The sequence below is a fragment of the Malaclemys terrapin genome, chromosome 6 (assembly GCF_027887155.1).
Source record: "Malaclemys terrapin pileata isolate rMalTer1 chromosome 6, rMalTer1.hap1, whole genome shotgun sequence".
Classification (NCBI taxonomy): Eukaryota; Metazoa; Chordata; order Testudines; family Emydidae; genus Malaclemys; species Malaclemys terrapin.
In genome coordinates, this window is record NC_071510.1 from 53,284,398 (window position 1) to 53,302,092 (window position 17,695).

The following is a 17,695-nucleotide window of genomic DNA, read 5'->3' on the forward strand; positions in this document are numbered from 1 at the left end:
AAGACCCTTCATGGCTTAGCTCTTCCATTAAAACATTATGGCGCTGACTACACTTCACTGTGACAATGTTCCCACCATTCAAAACCATTCTACCTCAAAAATCTTTGCACGTACTCCCTCACAACTGCTTATGAATGCCTCATTAATATCTAAAAAGCCGGTAACTTATTCTCCTTAAAAATCCTTCCTTAAGACTCATCACTCCATGATGCGTACACAACTCTGTCAGCTGACAATGGTCAGGCAGGTGGTGAGCTCTGAGTACCGCTTACCATACAAAACATGCTCAAAGCACTGTTGCCTCACCTACCCTTCCTCCTCTCTTGTTTGTTCTGTCCACCTGTTCCATCCAGCATGTCATAACCAAAACTGTAAGCTCTGTGGGGCAGGATCTGACCTTTTACTTCACATCTGTATAGTGCCTAACATAATGAGACCCTGATCCCTAACTGGGGCCTATAGTGTGATAGCCACTTACTTGAGCACAACCTCAAGGTCAGGGGCCACTTTTCAGGCCCTCCCACCCCTCAGGGTCCTAGAGCCCAGGCTGCAGCCTGAGCCCAGAAATATACCCAGCAATGAAACAGCCCCACAGCCAGAGGCCTATGAGCCTGAGCTGGCGGGCATGGGCCAGTTGCAGGTTTTTCTTTGTTGTATTAGGGTGACCAGATGTCCCGAGAAAATCGGGACCGTCTCGATATTTCAGTGTCTGTTCCGCGTCCCGACCGATCTTTGGTCAGGATGCAATTTGTCCCAATATCTGCCGGCAGCACTGGGTTTTGGTTTTTTTTTTTTTTGCTCAGCTGGCAGGACTCGGCTTTTTTGAGTAGATCAGAAGATGTAGCACTGATTCTTGTAATATCAAAGTCAAGGGCTCATTCCACCAGATGCATAGAGACAATGCTTGCCTTGAGTAGATCTGCCATTTGGGCTTCCAGTCATATTGTTACTAGGCAGTATAGGAACCCATGCTTCTTCAGATATAGCTTTTGATATCTGTTCTGGTTTCTGTTTTCCTTCCCGCCTCTCCTCCGCCCCAGCAATGGAAGGAGAGCTCCATGGATCTTATCTAATTTGAGCCTAACCTTGTCACCTCAAGGAATACCTAATTTAGTGTTTCTTTGGACTATGTCCATCTGTAATGCCTCACTAACTGTTTTTCTATTCTAATGTTATTTGCACATTTAATTATATATTTGTATTTTAATAGTGCGGAGGCCCTGAAACAGTGCTCCTTAAGGGCTGGAAGGCTGAGGCTAGCCAACTCTCGTTACTAAAGAGGCACACCTGGGCTGGACCAGGGAATTCCTCATAAATAGCATCAGGAAGCTGCAGGGTGTGGCTAACAGAATGAAGCCAGGGCCAGAGCTCCAGCCAGAAAGGTGGAGCAGACAGGAATAGAGCAAGAGCTCTGTGGGCATGTCTATACAACAATAGGGTGACCAGATGCGGGGAAGAAAATATCGGGACACATGGAGGGGAGGTGCCCACCGGCAGAGCAAAAAAAAAATAAACCGAGTCCTGCCGGCAGAGCAAAAAAAAAAAAAAACCAAAACCAACAATATGACTGGAAGCCCAAATGGCAGATCCACTCAAGGCAAGCATTGTCTCTATGCATCTGGTGGAATGGGCCCTAACTCCTGGTGGATAAGGTTGACTTTGATATTACAAGCATCAGTGCTACATCTTCTGATCTACTCAGATAACTCAGCCTTATGGGCCTCACTACCTCACTTTGGTCCTTCAAATAAAGTAAAAACATTTTAAATCAACCTGAAATTTCTATGTTGCATATTTATGTAAAGTAGAACTTCGTGGCCTGTCTCACATCTGAGGCAGGGAGATGCCTCTGTCTCACTGGATGGAAAAAGTGTTCTGATGTTGGTGGAGGTCAGTTGGGCAATTGTGCACAAAGACAGATAAAACATGAAGAACAATTTTGTCCTTATGAAATACTATATAAGGTCTGTAAACCTCAGCTGTCATCTCAGTCATCCAGCAAGCCGAGACAATGGCCACTACACAAAATGCTATAAGGGTTCCAACTTCAAAGGGGAATACCCTTCATTAGCTCAAAGGAAGGATTACAGACAGTTTATGACATTAGATTTGCTTTCCATGCAGGAATAATCTATTGAAAGGAGGGTTTATCCTAACAAGGGCTCTGAAAAAATCATTGGGAAAAGATGTACTATAGCAGATCTTTGAATATATCCCAATCATGCTCAAGGCTCAGACTGACATTCTAAGGAGCTGATGGTAAGACCCTTATGAAAACTCCACTAGGGATTTTACTTGGAGGATAATTGGTATGGTTAACAGATCTCTCTCTACACCAGTCGTAGAATTTCTTCCAGGCTCTCTAATAGGAAACAGAGTTTGAGAAACTTTTGGATTTTAAAATGGTCCCAGTGAGTTTGTCTCTGACCCCTTTATGTTGAAGATTTAATCTCTGATGTTCTACACAATCATGGACAGATGTAGTGATCTGGGTGAAAGACTGGCAGAAGGAACCATTTGTACATGCTCCTTAAACCAGGGCCTTCTTGGTCCTTTAAGGACCATGAGAATGTTGTTTAGAAAACTTTGCCGAACTAAACTTTATATATTTTCTCAACTCTATAAAAATGTGTGGTGCAATTAACCAGAAAAATACTGGTTTGAAATAAATTTCTAACACCAATATAATGATATTTACATTTTGATGTTTAGTAATAATAATAAGATGGAATACCACATCACATCCCTTTCATGGATACCAGTGTGCTTTACGAACATTTATGAATTAAGTTTCATGAAACCCCTGCAAACTATTTTTATCTTCAATTTACATATGGGGAAACACAGCCACAGAGATGTTAAAATGACATGCCTAAAGTGACACATAATTCTACAGGAGATATAAGGATAGAATCTAGATCGCCTAAATCCCAGCCTTGTGCTTTGAATCACAGGACCATCATTTTCCTTCATAAGGAAATACAGAAAAAGATAACTTCTGCACTGTCATATGGCTTTTTTCCAGCTTACCTAACCTGGGTGATGTGATCGTATTTACGTTAATTTTCTCGTTGCAGGGTTGAAGATGGCAGGGTCTGTATGCTGCAGGCTTTTCTGAGGAAAAACATTCATTGCCATGTCTTCCTGTGATCTTGTGCATGCATTGGATTACTCGGGACTGCATTCCTTTGCCACAGGTAATGGAACACTACAACAGATGGAAGAAAGGCATGTGTCAGAATTCTGTTTTTTCCTGTAAAAACTTGGGAGTGAAATCCTGACCCAATGGAAGTTTTGACCTCAGCGGGGCTTGGATTTGAGGGAGATTCATGGTTTCATAAATTAAAATTGATTTAAAACAAGTAAACTAGAAAATATGGTAGTGTCTAATACTTACGGCAGCAATTCCCAACCTATGGATTATAGCTCTTCCCCTACCCCAAAAAATCTATAAAACCTTGCCAGCGTTGGGCATTGGTTCCATCTACCTGTTACAATCAGGAACACACACATCTTGAAGCACCAGTGGAAAAAAAGCAAAGCAAAAGAAGCCTCTGAGCTCCAAGGCCTGCTCTCCCATCCCTATTTCTGAATTTTCCCTCTGGAGGCAACAAAAAGAGAATGGGTGGAGCAACAGAATATGCTCACAGAAACTGGAGAGGAGGAGGAGTGGATGATGAAGATCCTGCCATATTCCCAACCCCACTGCTAAATTGCTCCCCTCAATGAGCAGAGTGGATGCCGATTCTTTTTAAGTTTGTCTTCTGGTTTCTTCAAAGACCCATCAGCCTGAAATGCTTCTTCTCAGCTCCTGCAAGGATTAAGGCACCCTAATAGATATTTTCTTCCTTCCCATACTCAAGGGATCTATGCAAAGGGAAAGTGTGAAGAGGAACAGAGAAAAGGGGAGAGAAACAGAGAGAGGAGAGAAGGTTTTGTGGGAAGATGCTGAGGAAAAAGGGAGAGATTCAGAAGGGAAGGAGAGACCTTGAACAGCAGTAACAAGAAAATAAGAATGAAAAATTGAAATCAAACCCCACTAAAATACACAGAAAAAGGGAAGATAAACAGAAGAAGTTGGGTCAGGGAGAAAGAATAGGCAAACAACAGGAGAGATGTGGCAACCATATATGCGGCACAAACTCACAATAAGAGGGGACTCTAACCCTAAAAGAGAGGAAGTCATGGACTGAAGAGCTCCATACACACTAAATGTAGCATGCCTTTTCATGTGTATAATCCTGCAACAGGCCATGAGGAAGTTCTCACATCTACTGAGACAAATCTCTGTGGGTATAATATGGAATCTATAGAAGTGGTGCCAAACATGGCTGTAGATAGGCAACTTATGTACTCTTCAAGTGGCACCTGTACTGTAGGAAGTCATTCCTTTGTGCCAAGATATATAACAGTAAAGCAAACATCACTGGAGCTCTGCATGAAGGTAATTTCATGTTAGCAACTGACACTATACTGTAAAATTGTACACTCGGTAAATTAGTTATAGTTATAGACTTTCAGACCAGAAAGAACCACCAGATTATCTAGTCTGACCTCCTGTATATCACACGCCACCAACCAATTAAGTGACAAACCTTTGGATCCTAATCAAGACTAGGCAATGGTTGAAAGTAGGACAAACACAACCACAGCAAAGAGAGCCTGAACAGTTGTTCTCTCTCGGATACCTATCAGAACCATGTAATACATTGGGAGTGATTAAAAGCAAGAATAGATGACTCGTAGCACACATAGGCAGCAGACAGACATTCTTCAGCACAGTTGAGTGTGATTATTATGGTCCCAAACCTGAGCACATCCTTTAACAAAGTACTGGCCAGATCAAGTAAGAATCATGTGATACAGCACATACTTTTCATGCTGATGGACTGTGGAAATGTTAATTTGCCACCCATGGATGTCCCTGATTGATCATGCTCAACTGAGTTAGCCTGACATTATATTAGCGTGGACCACTTTCTACATTTGAGAAGAAATAGATGTGCCAGCTGGTCGTGGAGTGGGTGGAGCTTTGCCAAAACTCTTATCTTAAATTCCATAGGAAGTGTGGAAAAAACATTTCAGGCTTTAGAATCAAGATTAGGCTCCATGGCAGCTAAACAGTGATATAGGTGTAATCTTATCAAAATGACCTGATGCACGCAAGTATATTACACCACACAATCAAACTTGCACAAAGAACTGACAGTGTAGTCAGAAACCAATCAGCCTTGCCATTTTACTGTTGCCAAGGTGAATAGTGTCAGAAAAAAATAGTACAGTAACAGTAGCTTTCTTTTTCCATAAAAATGATTGTGAAATAAAATCCTGGAAGGCAAACTAGGGCAGTGCCTCACAGATGGACATGAAATCTAATTTGAATTTGTGAAACACGCCCTTCCTCTTTTGCTGACTTTATGTTCACAGAATCTCACGAGGCACAGGTACATTAATTATCTAGTCACATATATGCCATTGTTTTAAGTGTAATTTCATAGCAAAATAATGATACAGTGTTGCCATTTGTTCCCTCTCTGCTAAATCTAGATCGATTTCATCCATTTTTTGCAGTTATATACTTTATTAAATGTTTTGCAACAGAAAATAACTTGATATGTTTCCCTGGTAAATGGATGTCAGGGGCTCTGGTACTTTGATAAAAGACACACATGGCCTGTACAACATTTTTATTTAAATCTTAATTTCTTGAACAAGTTACTATATGTTTCAGATACCTTATTTAACATGCCCTGGATCTATCAATGCCAGTCTTTGGAGCAAAAATCCAAACTTGGTGGCTTGAGCTCAACTGTACTGATAATGCACCTGACACTGCCATGCACTTTGTGCAGTCATGTACGGACAACAGTACTATTCTGATTTGGTACACTAGGCACAGGTGTAAATTACTTCACAAGATACAAGGCAGTATCCACTAGGGCTGTCAATTAATTGCAGTTAACTCACATGATTAACTCAAAAATATTAATCACGATTAAAAAATTAATCGCGATTAATTCCAGTTTTAATCGCACTGTTAAGCAATAGACTACGAAATGAAATTTATTAAATATTTTGGACGTTTTTCTACATTTTCAAATATAATGATTTCAATTACAACGCAGAATACAAAAAGAACAGGAGTACTTGTGGCACCTTAGAGACTAACAAATTTATTAGAGCATAAGCTTTCGTGGACTACAGCCCACTTCTATGCATCCGAAGAAGTGGGCTGTAGTCCACGAAAGCTTATGCTCTAATAAATTTGTTAGTCTCTAAGGTGCCACAAGTACTCCTGTTCTTTTTGCGGATACAAACTAACACGGCTGCTACGCAGAATACAAAGTGTACTGTGCTCACTTTATATTATTTTATAACAAATATTTGCACTGTAAAAATGGTAAACAAAATAAATAGTATTTTTCAGTTCACCTCATACAATACCGTAATGCAATCTCTTTGTCATGAAAGTTCAATTTACAAATGTAGATTTTTTTTAACATAACTGCACTCAAAAACAAAACAGTGTAAAACTTTAGAGCCTACTAGTCCACTCAGTCCTACTTCTGGTTCAACCAATCACTAAGACAAATACGTTTGTTTACATTTATGGGAGATAATGCTGCTGGCTTTATATTTACAATGTCATAGGAGTTCATACTTTTGTAGCCTGCATTGCAAGGTATTTACGTGTCAGATACGCTAAACATTCGTATACCCCTTCATGCTTCGGCCACCATTGTAGAGGACATGCTTCCATGCTGATGAAGCATGTTAAAAAAATGTGTTAATTAAATTTGTAACAGAACTCTTTGGGGAAAACTGTATGTCTCCTGTTCTGTTTTACCCACATTCTGCCATATATTTCAAGTTATAGCAGTCTCCGATGATGACCCAACACATGTTTGTTTTAAGAGCACTTTCATTGCAGATTTGACAAAATGCAAAGAAGGTAATGTAAGATTTCTAAAGATAGCTACAGCACTCAACCCAAGATTTAAGAATCTGAAGTGCCTTCCAAAGTCTGAGAGGGACGAGGTGTGGTGCATGCTTTCAGAAGTCTTAAAAGAGTAACACTCCAATGTGGAAACTACACCACCAAACCTGAACCACCAAAAAAGAAAATCAACCTTATGCTTGTGGCATCTGACTCAGATGATGAAAATGAACATGCGTCAGTCCGCGCTACTTTGGATCGTTATCGAGCAGAACCTGTCATCAGCATGGATGCATGTCCTCTGGAATGTTGGTTGAAGCATGAAGGGACATATGAATCTTTAGGGCATTTGGCACGTAAATATCTTGTGATGATGGCTATAATGGTGCCATGTGAATGCCTGTTCTCAATTTCAGGTGACATTGTAAACAAGAAGGGGGCAGCATTATCTCCTGCAAATGTAAACAAACTTGTTTGTCTGAGCGATTGGCTGAACAAGAAGTAGAACTGAATGGATTTGAAGGTTCTAGAGTTTTAAATTGTTTCGGTTTTGACAGCAGTTATGTAACAAAAAAAAAATCTACATGTGTAAATTGCACTTTCACGATAAAGAGATTGCACTACAGTACTTGTATAAGGTGAATTGAAAAATACTATTTCTTTTATTTATCATTTTGAATGCAGGTTTTTTTTTTTTTACATAATTCTACATTTGTAAATTCAATTTTCATGATAAAGATATTGCACTACAGTACTTGCAATGGGGGAATTGAAAAATATTATTTCTTTTGTGTTTTACAATGCAAATATTTGTAATAAAAATAAATATAAACTGAGCACTGTATACTTTGTATTCTGTGTTGTAACTGAAATCAATATATTTGAAAATGTAGAAAACATCCAAAAACATTTCACGAAATGGTATTCTATTATTGTTTAACAGCGCAATTAAGTGAAGGGAGTTCTGAACCTTAACTTTCACTTTCTGTTATGACAGTGGTACCTCTGTGTTTTATCTGCAGTTGTTGCAGCCTTGAGGTATTCCCGCCATACCCAGGAATGCCTGAGTCAGATGAGAAAGAAGAGGACTCAGTATGACATGTTTAGCAAGATCCTGTAAGCCAGTGTGACATCAGACCTTGAACAGAGGGCCTGAAGGATTAGTACTGCAAACCATATGAAGAAAGAAAGCAGACAGGAGAAAGGCCCAGGAGTTGGAGAGGGAGATGCAGGGATGGGGGGAAGCAGCAGATCTTGACTTTAGTAAGGGTTTTGTTACTATCTCACATGACCTTCTCATAAACAAGCTAGGGAAATGGAGCTAGATGGAGCTACTGTAAGGTGGGTGCAAAACTGGTTGGAAAACTGTTCCCAGAAAGTAGTTATCCATGGTTCACAGTCATGCTGGAAGGGCATAATGAGTGGGGTCAGTTCTGGATCCGGTTCTGTTCAATATCTTCATCAATGATTGAGATAATGGCATAGAGAGTATGCTTATAAAGTTTGCAGAGAATACCAAGCTGGGAGGGGATGTAGTGCTTTGGAGGACAGGATTAAAATTATTTAATTAAATAAGATCCCACTTATGACTATCAATATCTTCCATGCTAATTTGTTAGGCAATGAATGTAATCAGAAAATCTATGCAGTCAAAATCATTAATGAAATAATTAAACTAAGTATATGTAAAACGGCTCTACTCCCACCAATTCCTTAGTAAAGTCTGGAGGTTCAGCAGGTGTCCTCTGTAAATCCTAATTTAATTTCAACCTACTCTTCATTACTATGTACTGGGGAATGCTCTCTCACTGATTCCCCCCCCCCCCCAAAAAAAAAGAATGTCACACTTGCACACACTGTAGTTCATTTTTGTACTGTTCTAGTTATTTCTTACTTCTGACTGTTCAGGTGACCTACATTTTGAGGCCATGTAGCTGATTAGCAAAAATTCCCGTAGGACAACTGTGTTTGTAGGTTTAGACTAAATGCTCTAATATGCAGCCAGAGTTTTTTTATGTGGCTGTTAATCTGGCAGTTTTGGACACAGTCCTAAAGGTACTGTAAAACCATTCAAGCTGCAAGTCATGTAAAACATTCCTATTAAAGCCTCTACAAAAAAATTCCTGGATAAATATAGTGAAAAGCTATTTTTAAAGTTTTTTTTGCATGAAAACTACACATTCTATATGAATACTTGCCTACCTTTGAACTTCTTTTAAACATAATTTCAGGGACTGAAATCTAGCCGTTAAATATAACAATCCTTACACTTGGCATGCACAAGGATTACCCGAGACTCCTTCTTTCTGTTTCCTGCCAAAGATATATATTTTGGAGAGAATACATATTACCATGGCCAACAGCTGAGAAAGGTGCTGTAATGCCTTAGTTGTTTCCAGCTGGCTTCAGTAAGAAGTAGGAATTCCTAAATTAAGGGAAAAATTGTAACTGGCGGTCAGTAACGGTCAAAATGTGTCTCTCAGCCAAAATAATAGGCAATCATTACAGGATTTGATACAATCTACAATAAGAAGTGCCAATTTGTGACAATGTTAACAGAATTGATTTGGACAATTTGTCTTCAAGAATAAATAGACTGCTCAAAAAGGCGTTTTACAAGTCTAAGTAACATTCAAAGTGGAGAGAGATGTTCTTATAAGGAAACTCAATGATGAGTTCTACTGGAAATTACTAGCACAGCATTCCTAATCATTTATGTATAGGTTTGTCAGTTCCAGCATTCAAGGAGTTTCAACCTTTTAATAAAGTGAGTGTGAAACAAGCATACTGAAGAATCAAAAATTGATAACAGTGCATGAAGTTTGAAGGTTTGCAATATTTTTTGTTCACTTTGCATTTTTAATATAGTTTGGTTTTGAGGGCTGGTATTAGATCATACAGTGTACTTGTTTGTATAAATGGTTTTGTTTAAATGAGGTTAAAAATATCCACAAAAGTTGTTCATCAAGCTAGTCAGCTTTTGCTATAGCTGTTTATGTCCCAAACTATATCTACTTTATTTGTACTGATACTTGTGTATCAGTTAATCACAAGGAAGGTGGAATAATGAATACAAATAAATGATGCAGTCTGAGTTCCTTCATGCCTCAACTGTAGGAAGATCTTTGCCACACTCAATTGTAACACACCCATCACCTCAATATCAAGATGCCAAGTACCTGCATTAAGTATAGCTGTGAAAATCCTGTTTTGGCCTCTTCCTATTTTTAACCACATTTACTTGGATTTTTAATTGTTTCCCTTCCCTTTTCTTTTTCACTGTATTTCCTGTTTTTCATTAGTGCAAGAAGACTGCTGCAGAGAAGTGTCTTCTGTATTGTAGCCAGACTTTGGGCTCCATCTTATCTTGGTAAGTCATACTATAGATGCAACCTATCATGGAATAACCCTCAGCCCCTGCTTCTGAGAGTTTGAACCTAGGCTCCATCAGTGTTAGCACTCCCATGGAGAAAAGCTGTCTTAGTTGTTTGTGGATAAAAAGTTGGCCTTTAAAACAGATGAGCACTATTCCATTATGGGATTTAAATATTACGACCAGTACTTGGAACTGTCTTTGGTACCTAGTGGAGACCCAGTGGAGAGTATGATATGTTTGTTATGTTTTTCTTTTTCAAGAGCCATCTGCTGTATTCTGCATAAGCTGGAGCTTCATTGTGTAATGTAACTTTATTCAGTCTGAAACAGAGTGAATTACAGTAATCAGCTAGGAGGTGAAAAACATAGATCTCAGTAGCTAGGATCTCATGTGAGAGGTACTCTCCTGGCAAGATGAAAGTGAAAGCTATGCTTGGCATTATTGTTATGTGTGTATCTAGAAATGAGTTCAATAGGATCTTGAGGCTTTGCATTTTCTTGATAATCAGAGGATGTAAGAGCTCAAAGCAGGAGTAAGGTCAATAACCTTGCTCGTTCATTAACGTGTTTCCCTCTGTACACTCAAATCACCTTCATCTTCCTTAGAAGCACAGAATATCAGGGTTGGAAGGGACCTCAGGAGGTCATCTAGTCCAACCTCCTGCTCAAAGCAAGACCAATCCCCAGACAGATTTTTGCCCCAGATCCCTAAATGGCCCCCTCAAGGATTGAACTCATAACCCTGGGTTTAGCAGGCCAATGCTCAAACCACTGAGCTATCCCTTCCCCCTGGGAGAGGGGTTAGGGGTTCTTCATTCCCTGGGTCTCCTAAAATGAACTTTTGGTTAGCAAAACAGGAGAATGCCCCCTCAGTAGACTGCCCCCAACCACCATTCTCACCCAAGCCTTTCTTCCTGCAGACTGCCTGAGATCTATATGAAAGAAAGAAAGAAAGAACAGGGAAACATTCCCCCATTCCCATGGATCTCCTGAGGTATGCAAGGGGGATACCCCCAAAGAGTCTCTAGAGGCATAATAAGCTTATTGAGTTCATCCTCTGTGACAGGAAAGTCAAATCAAAGCAATCAGGGGTCTGGCTGTAAGTTATGCCATCTGGCTATTGTTTCCAAAGGGACCACATGTCAGATAGGGATAGCTGATGCACAGTGTATTTTAGTAACCCCCAAACTCCTGAACTGCACTCTGCACCATGGAGTGCAGAGAGGAAAATGTAAGAGCAGGCTATACTACGCATGGGGATTCCCCCATAGATAGCTTCTACTCCCTTAGCACTGTCTAAGCAGGACTAAAAGGAGGAAAACAGGCAGAGAATTTGTCCCACATTATTGATTGTGGTGTCTTGATCTTTTGAACATACTACGTTTAGCTCACAAACTGAAAAGTTTGGCCATTGCAGCCCTAGGAGGACCTGATGGAACAGAGCTCCGCTCCAGTGGACCACAGGACCTTTAAAAAAAGGGAGAATTCCCCCACAAAAAATAGATATGGTTACAGGCATATTACCTTTCAAGAATATTAAGAGTTGAGGGAAGAAACCCAAACAAACATTAAAATCTCAGGAAGTTTAGAGAAAGTGTTGCACTTCAGTAAGATACCACAAAGTCCCACATAAATAACCATTGCAATCTTAACTCCACCCCATAGAGCAAACAAATTCATACTGTAAAAAAGCAAGAAAAGGAATCAGAATTCCCTCATATTAAATGGTCTTCAGGAAGTGCATGTAAAATGGCGGTACTGCTACAGGAATTGTAATAAACTTTATTTCCGAATGCACTACATTGCAGCTCTACTTTACATCTAAACCAGGATCTTGGGACTGGCAAGCCCTAGAATAAGTTGGTTTACATGGACCTTGGTTTTGGCGGACTGGTCATGCCCTAGATAGTTAGAGAGGTTCTAGATGCAAGCCTCCAGGGGTTGCAGGAAGGCAGTCTGGATTGGCTACTTCCTGTCCTTTTCCATCTTTGCAGCTGCAGTACAGATTACCCATCAGGAGTGATCTTGTATGGTTTGCTAGTTGAATGTGTTAAATAAAGCTGCAGCTACTTTGCTAAAAATTGCAGAAACATCTCCATCTTCATTTGCTTCATACTATCTGTTAAGTCCAGATGTTGCCAGACAGCACTGAATAAACACTACAACAGCTAGGCTCCTCCTTTCCTGTAGCAAAGGAAATTGATAGGACTCAAAGACACCCCACCATTTTTATTTAAAATGAATTAATTAAATGTAGTAGGGGCACAAAATTAGTCAATTAAGTTTCACTCACTCACTCACTCAAAAATCCTAAGGGTGGACCTCACTTGGAGAGAACTCACAGAAGACATCAAAAAAATAAAGTGCATGGGTCAGTGAGACATAGGAGAGAAGAGGGCCAATTGTGTGTGATGGGGGCTGATTCTTGGATCTTTGGGTTCAGCAGAGTTTCTTTATAAAAATCCCACAAATGGACATATCAAGGTTCATAAAGCCCTGCAGTTAAGATATACCTTGTCTAAGGGCTTGTCTATATGATGCAGTCAAGCACATTAGAGAGGCGTCATCTGTAGTGTGCTCTAATATACTGCCTTCTAACTGCCCCATGAGACCTTGCTGGCATGAACTAAAAGGTACCTCATAGACTCATAGACTTTAAGGTCAGAAGGGACCATTATGATCATCTGGTCTGAACCCCTGCATGCTGCAGGCCACAAAGCCGTCCCTACCCCTTCCCTTGACTCTGCTGTTGAAGTCCCCAAATCCTGTGGCTTAGTGACTTCAATTGGCAGAGAATCCTCCTGCTAGCGATCCCTGCCCCATGCTGCGGAGGAAGGCGAAAAACCTCCAGGGCCTCTGCCAATCTACCCTGGAGGAAAATTCCTTCCCGACCCCAAATATGGCGATCAGTAAAACCCCGAGCATGTAGGCAAGAGTCTCCAGCCTGACCCTTGTTAGCCATTATACTATTTACCTACCATGGCTCGGTATTCCTTGGCTAAAATCATGTTTTTCCATTAAACCATTCCCTCCATAAACTTATCTAACTTAATCTTAAAACCAGACAGGTCCTTCGCCCCCACCGTCTCATATCTCATATTATCCTGCACATAGTCAGGACTATGTTAATGCGAAGTAGGTACCATTTAGTTCACGCCAGCACAGTCTACGCCTCTCTAATGTGCTTTACAGCATTGTGCAAACAAGCCCTAAAAACGTATTCCAGTCAGGGAAATGAGGAATCACAGCTGAACAGGCACTTTTGGTGATCTATTACAGTTTCACTTCTCAAGTTCTTCTATCACCTTTTTATTTGACATCTCTATCTCTGACTAGGCCTCAGCTTCAATATCTGTAAGCAATAACCTTATGATAGGTATTTCCCTATTATCCTGTCTGGTGAAGATCAATGCAAAAGAATGATTTAGCTTAGTTGGACTTAACTTCTTTGATTTGCACCCTGATGCTCTTGTGGATGCAAGTATTCATCTGCAGGCTTTTATTACTGATGTACTTAAAATATCTTTGAAATATTTCTCTTACTATACTTGTCTATTTGCTTTTAGAATTTTCCCCAAGCCTTCTTGTAACAGGATGGCTTGCCCCTTAAGGTCTGGAGGGCCTGGAACTCCCAACCCTGATTACTATATGATTAGCTGTTTTCCCTAGAAAGGGCAGCAGGGAGCTTCAGGAAAAGGTATGTTCAGGAAACTGCAATGAGTGAGAATGGCTCTTGCAGTGAAGACACTGACACCAGGGGCTTTTGAGGCCAGAGCCCAGGAAGCAGGAGGCCTCCGAGAGAGACTTTGAGTTTGGGCCTGGAAGCCAAAGTCAGAAGGCTGAGCGCCATCTAGGAAGAGTAGGGAAGACTGGCTGAGAGAACAGTCTGAGATAGAAAAAGAACTCTGGTGATGAGAAGACACTAGAGCTAAGTATGAACTTTTGTGTGGTGATAGTCTTGTATTTTAGGACCCTGAGGATTGTTCAGAAACTGTTCCTGTTAATAAACCAGCCCTAGGTAAGGGTGGTGGTAACTTAGAAAATAATTGTTTCTGTTAATAAACCAGCCTCAGGTAGGGGTAGAGGGTGTTAACCGAGAAAACCTGCGTGCAGTTCTCAAGGAGCCCTGAAGTGGGAGAGAATCAGAGGCAGAGTGCCACAGAGTGACCTCTGGCCATGAGGGGGTGCTTGGCAAGCGACTGACCCTGCTACACTTCCTAAACTACATTCCGTCAAAATTATTTTCTATTATATTATAGTTTGGACTGGACTTCTTTTAAAAAAATATTTATTGATCTAAACACAGACTTGTACCTGCTATTTAACCACACTTTCCCCCTCTCTTCCACTTTGTATTTTGCTTTGTTTGGTAACTATAATAAGGTATTCTTTAACAGCCTCCATGCTGGTTCTAATTTCCTATCTTTTCCCTTTGGGCTATTTCTAATTCCCTTCTTTTTAAAAAAAGGCAATTTCTTGAACTTTAATATCACAGTGCTATTTAATTGTATGATTTTTTCCCCCATGCAAAGATGTCAAAATTAATTATACTGTAGCCTCTGGCCACTCAGTGGCTCACCCACACTTCCTGAAACAACTTCTGTGTATTACACAGTACAAGAGTAGCCTTTCTTCCTGTAGGTCTAGAACAAGCTAGTCCAAGAACTAACCTTTTAAAGTATCTTGCATCTCCAATAGTTTTCTTGATATGACCTTCACAGCTTGTATATAAGTAGTTGAAGTAACCCCCTTTTTTAAAAAAAAACGATTTTAGTTTTTTGTTTCTTTTATTGACATCCCAGTTTCTCTCAAAATTCAGACTTTGCAATCATTTATATAATTCAAGCATAAGTATTTTTAAAAAGCCAATGTTTATTATTAAAACTAACTATCCTATTCTACATTTTCATGAAAATTGTATTTGTTCTTTGTATGTTTCTTAGTGCTTAGTATATGTGATGGCACTATGTATACATTCAAGCTATGCATGATGCTTTCTACCAGAATTTCCACAATCACACACCTTTATTTTATTCTTCAACTAGAAACTTACAAGAAAACCAAGTCTACCATCAATAGAAGGGTCAGAACAGGACCTTTAGTTTGAAGTATTAGAACATTATATTAAAAGGGCAATTATGTGTTGTGAGGTACTAAAATAAACATTATGTAGATATTTAATGTTTGAAGAGAAGACAAGATGTCATACTAACGTACAAATGTGGCCACAGTTTAGTATTTACACGTATCTGCAGTGGATCATGAGGAGAAGATTAGCTACGAGGAAGTTAAAATTCATCCCATAAAGTAAAGCTACTCCGGGCTACATTTCTTGATGCTTGTTTGAGGTTTGATTTTTGGAACAGGAGAATGTATGTACATTTCTTGGTGTTGTTCTTTTCTTTTGTTTTTTTAAAAAATACTGTGAAGGGATCTACAAACCCCACACAAAACACAGGCAGGCAGGGGTTGAAAATCCTGTCTTTTTCCTACAAACAGCAAAACCAGCCCCCGACCCCCCAGCTTAGCTGTGAGAAAGGTCATTTACAGAGAGACACATCTCAGCTGCTGCAGCAAACAAGCCCAAGTATAAAGAGGGAGAAACAGGAAGAAAGAGGGCAGAAGAACTTGTGATTTCAAGAGAGCAACACGTCCCTGCCAGACAAGCAAGCACTAGGGTGTATCTGAGCTGCTTAGATTCCAAGAGAAGAAGACAGGGACAAAAACTCTTAGGACCAACGGCTTTCTTTTAAGCCACCTCTGCCTGGGTGAAGGAGTGACCCAGGCTGTTCAAACTAGCACATTGCCCAAGGTGGTATTCCTGGCTGCTGACATGTGGTACCAGAAATGGGATTTTTAGTCCCTGAAAGGGTGGAAATAAACAAACAAAAATCCCCATAGAAGTGAATCAGCTCCTACAGTGGCTAGTCTATTTGTAATCACAGCAACAGTAGTGACTACAGCAGCTGTTCAAGCAGATGACAATGCACTAACAGTTACTATAATATATAACTGACCTGCTGTCTTTAAAAAGCCGCTCAAATCCCTCAATGTCAGGAGACAAACCTCCTGAGATTCAGGGAATGCCCTTGGCCCTGACGCTTCTCAAGATGATGGCAGATGACGACACAGACTCCTTCCATGTAACTTTCGAGAAAGTAGTAACAGCATCATAATGGCCCCTAGAGAAATGGGCCATCAGGCTAGCTGTCTTGTTGACGGGGGAAGGTCAGGCAGCATACCAAGGTCTTGATGGAATGGCTGCCCAAGGCTAAACTGATTAAGCTATATTGGATTGATTAGGCATAACTTACTGTCAGCACTTCCAGAATGAGAGTACAATCCCAAGGCCAGGCCTCAAATGGTGGCCCAGAAGCTGAAGGGCTTCTGCTGGTGCTGATTAAAGCTGGAAACTGGACAAGACCCCAGCCTGGGGAGCTGATCATCCTCAAGCAGTTCATATAGATCCTCCTACTAGAAGGTTGAGATTGGGTCTGCAGACACCAACTGGAAAAGCTGTAGGAAGCTACCTGCCTCATGGAGGACTCCTTGACTGCTCAAGCTCCTGAGAGGCCAATGGAGAGGAACCATAGACCACTATGAACAGCAAGGAGGAGAAATGTGCATCCAGGGAGAGAAGGGAATTATATTGGATGAGTCCCAAGAAGGCCTTAGCACATGCCTGTGCATCAGGAAGAGCCCACAGTCTGTGACCCTCCTAAGGCCCTCCCAGATAACAGATGAATACCCACAATATGCAAAAGGACCTTTGCTAGCCACCTGCCCAGGCACAGGGACACCCTAAATCTTCACAGGAGGAGATCAACCAAAGTAGCAGGCTGCAACAGGATGCAGTTGTCTGTTTCTCCTGTGGCCAACTGGGGCATATGTATATGGAATGCCCATACAAGGAATGTGCTTTTGGTCATGCATATGGCAAAAAATAGGGCCTGAGAAGCGGCCCAGGAAAACTTATGGTACGGTAAAAGTCAATGACAAGGAAACTCTGGCCCTTGTAGATTTTGGTGGTGTCCAGACATTCATCTGAGAACTAGTGGAAGCAGAGTGGCTACCTACAATAGGAGAAATTTGCATACAATGCATCCACAGATATGTCAGACACTATCCAAGCACCACAGTGCAACTGAATGTTGTGGCATAAAAGAGCCTCTGAAGGTGTGTGTGTCCCCCCACACCTACCCTTTCTGGTAATAATATTGGCTATGCTTTCCTGAGCTGCTGCTAAAGCTTCCTGCAGGTCCTACCCCTGAGGATGCTAGCCTGTGAGATAACAAGGAGAACCTTTTTTCTAGATATTTTTATGATTCTGGAACAAGAAATCTTGGCAGGAGAGGTGAATGGAAAGAAAGGAACGACAAGAAG

General features: G+C 40.7%; 1 protein-coding gene across 1 annotated transcript in view; it reads right to left on the minus strand.

Annotated features, from left to right (window-relative positions):
• The window catches only part of ADAMTS19 (ADAM metallopeptidase with thrombospondin type 1 motif 19), a 264,607-nt gene that overhangs the window by 2,102 nt on the left and 244,810 nt on the right, over window positions 1-17,695 (minus strand). Inside the window, exon 22 of the mRNA XM_054033172.1 lies at window positions 3,031-3,208. Coding sequence (XP_053889147.1) covers window positions 3,031-3,208 — 178 coding nt within the window. The remainder of the gene's footprint in view (window positions 1-3,030; window positions 3,209-17,695) is intronic.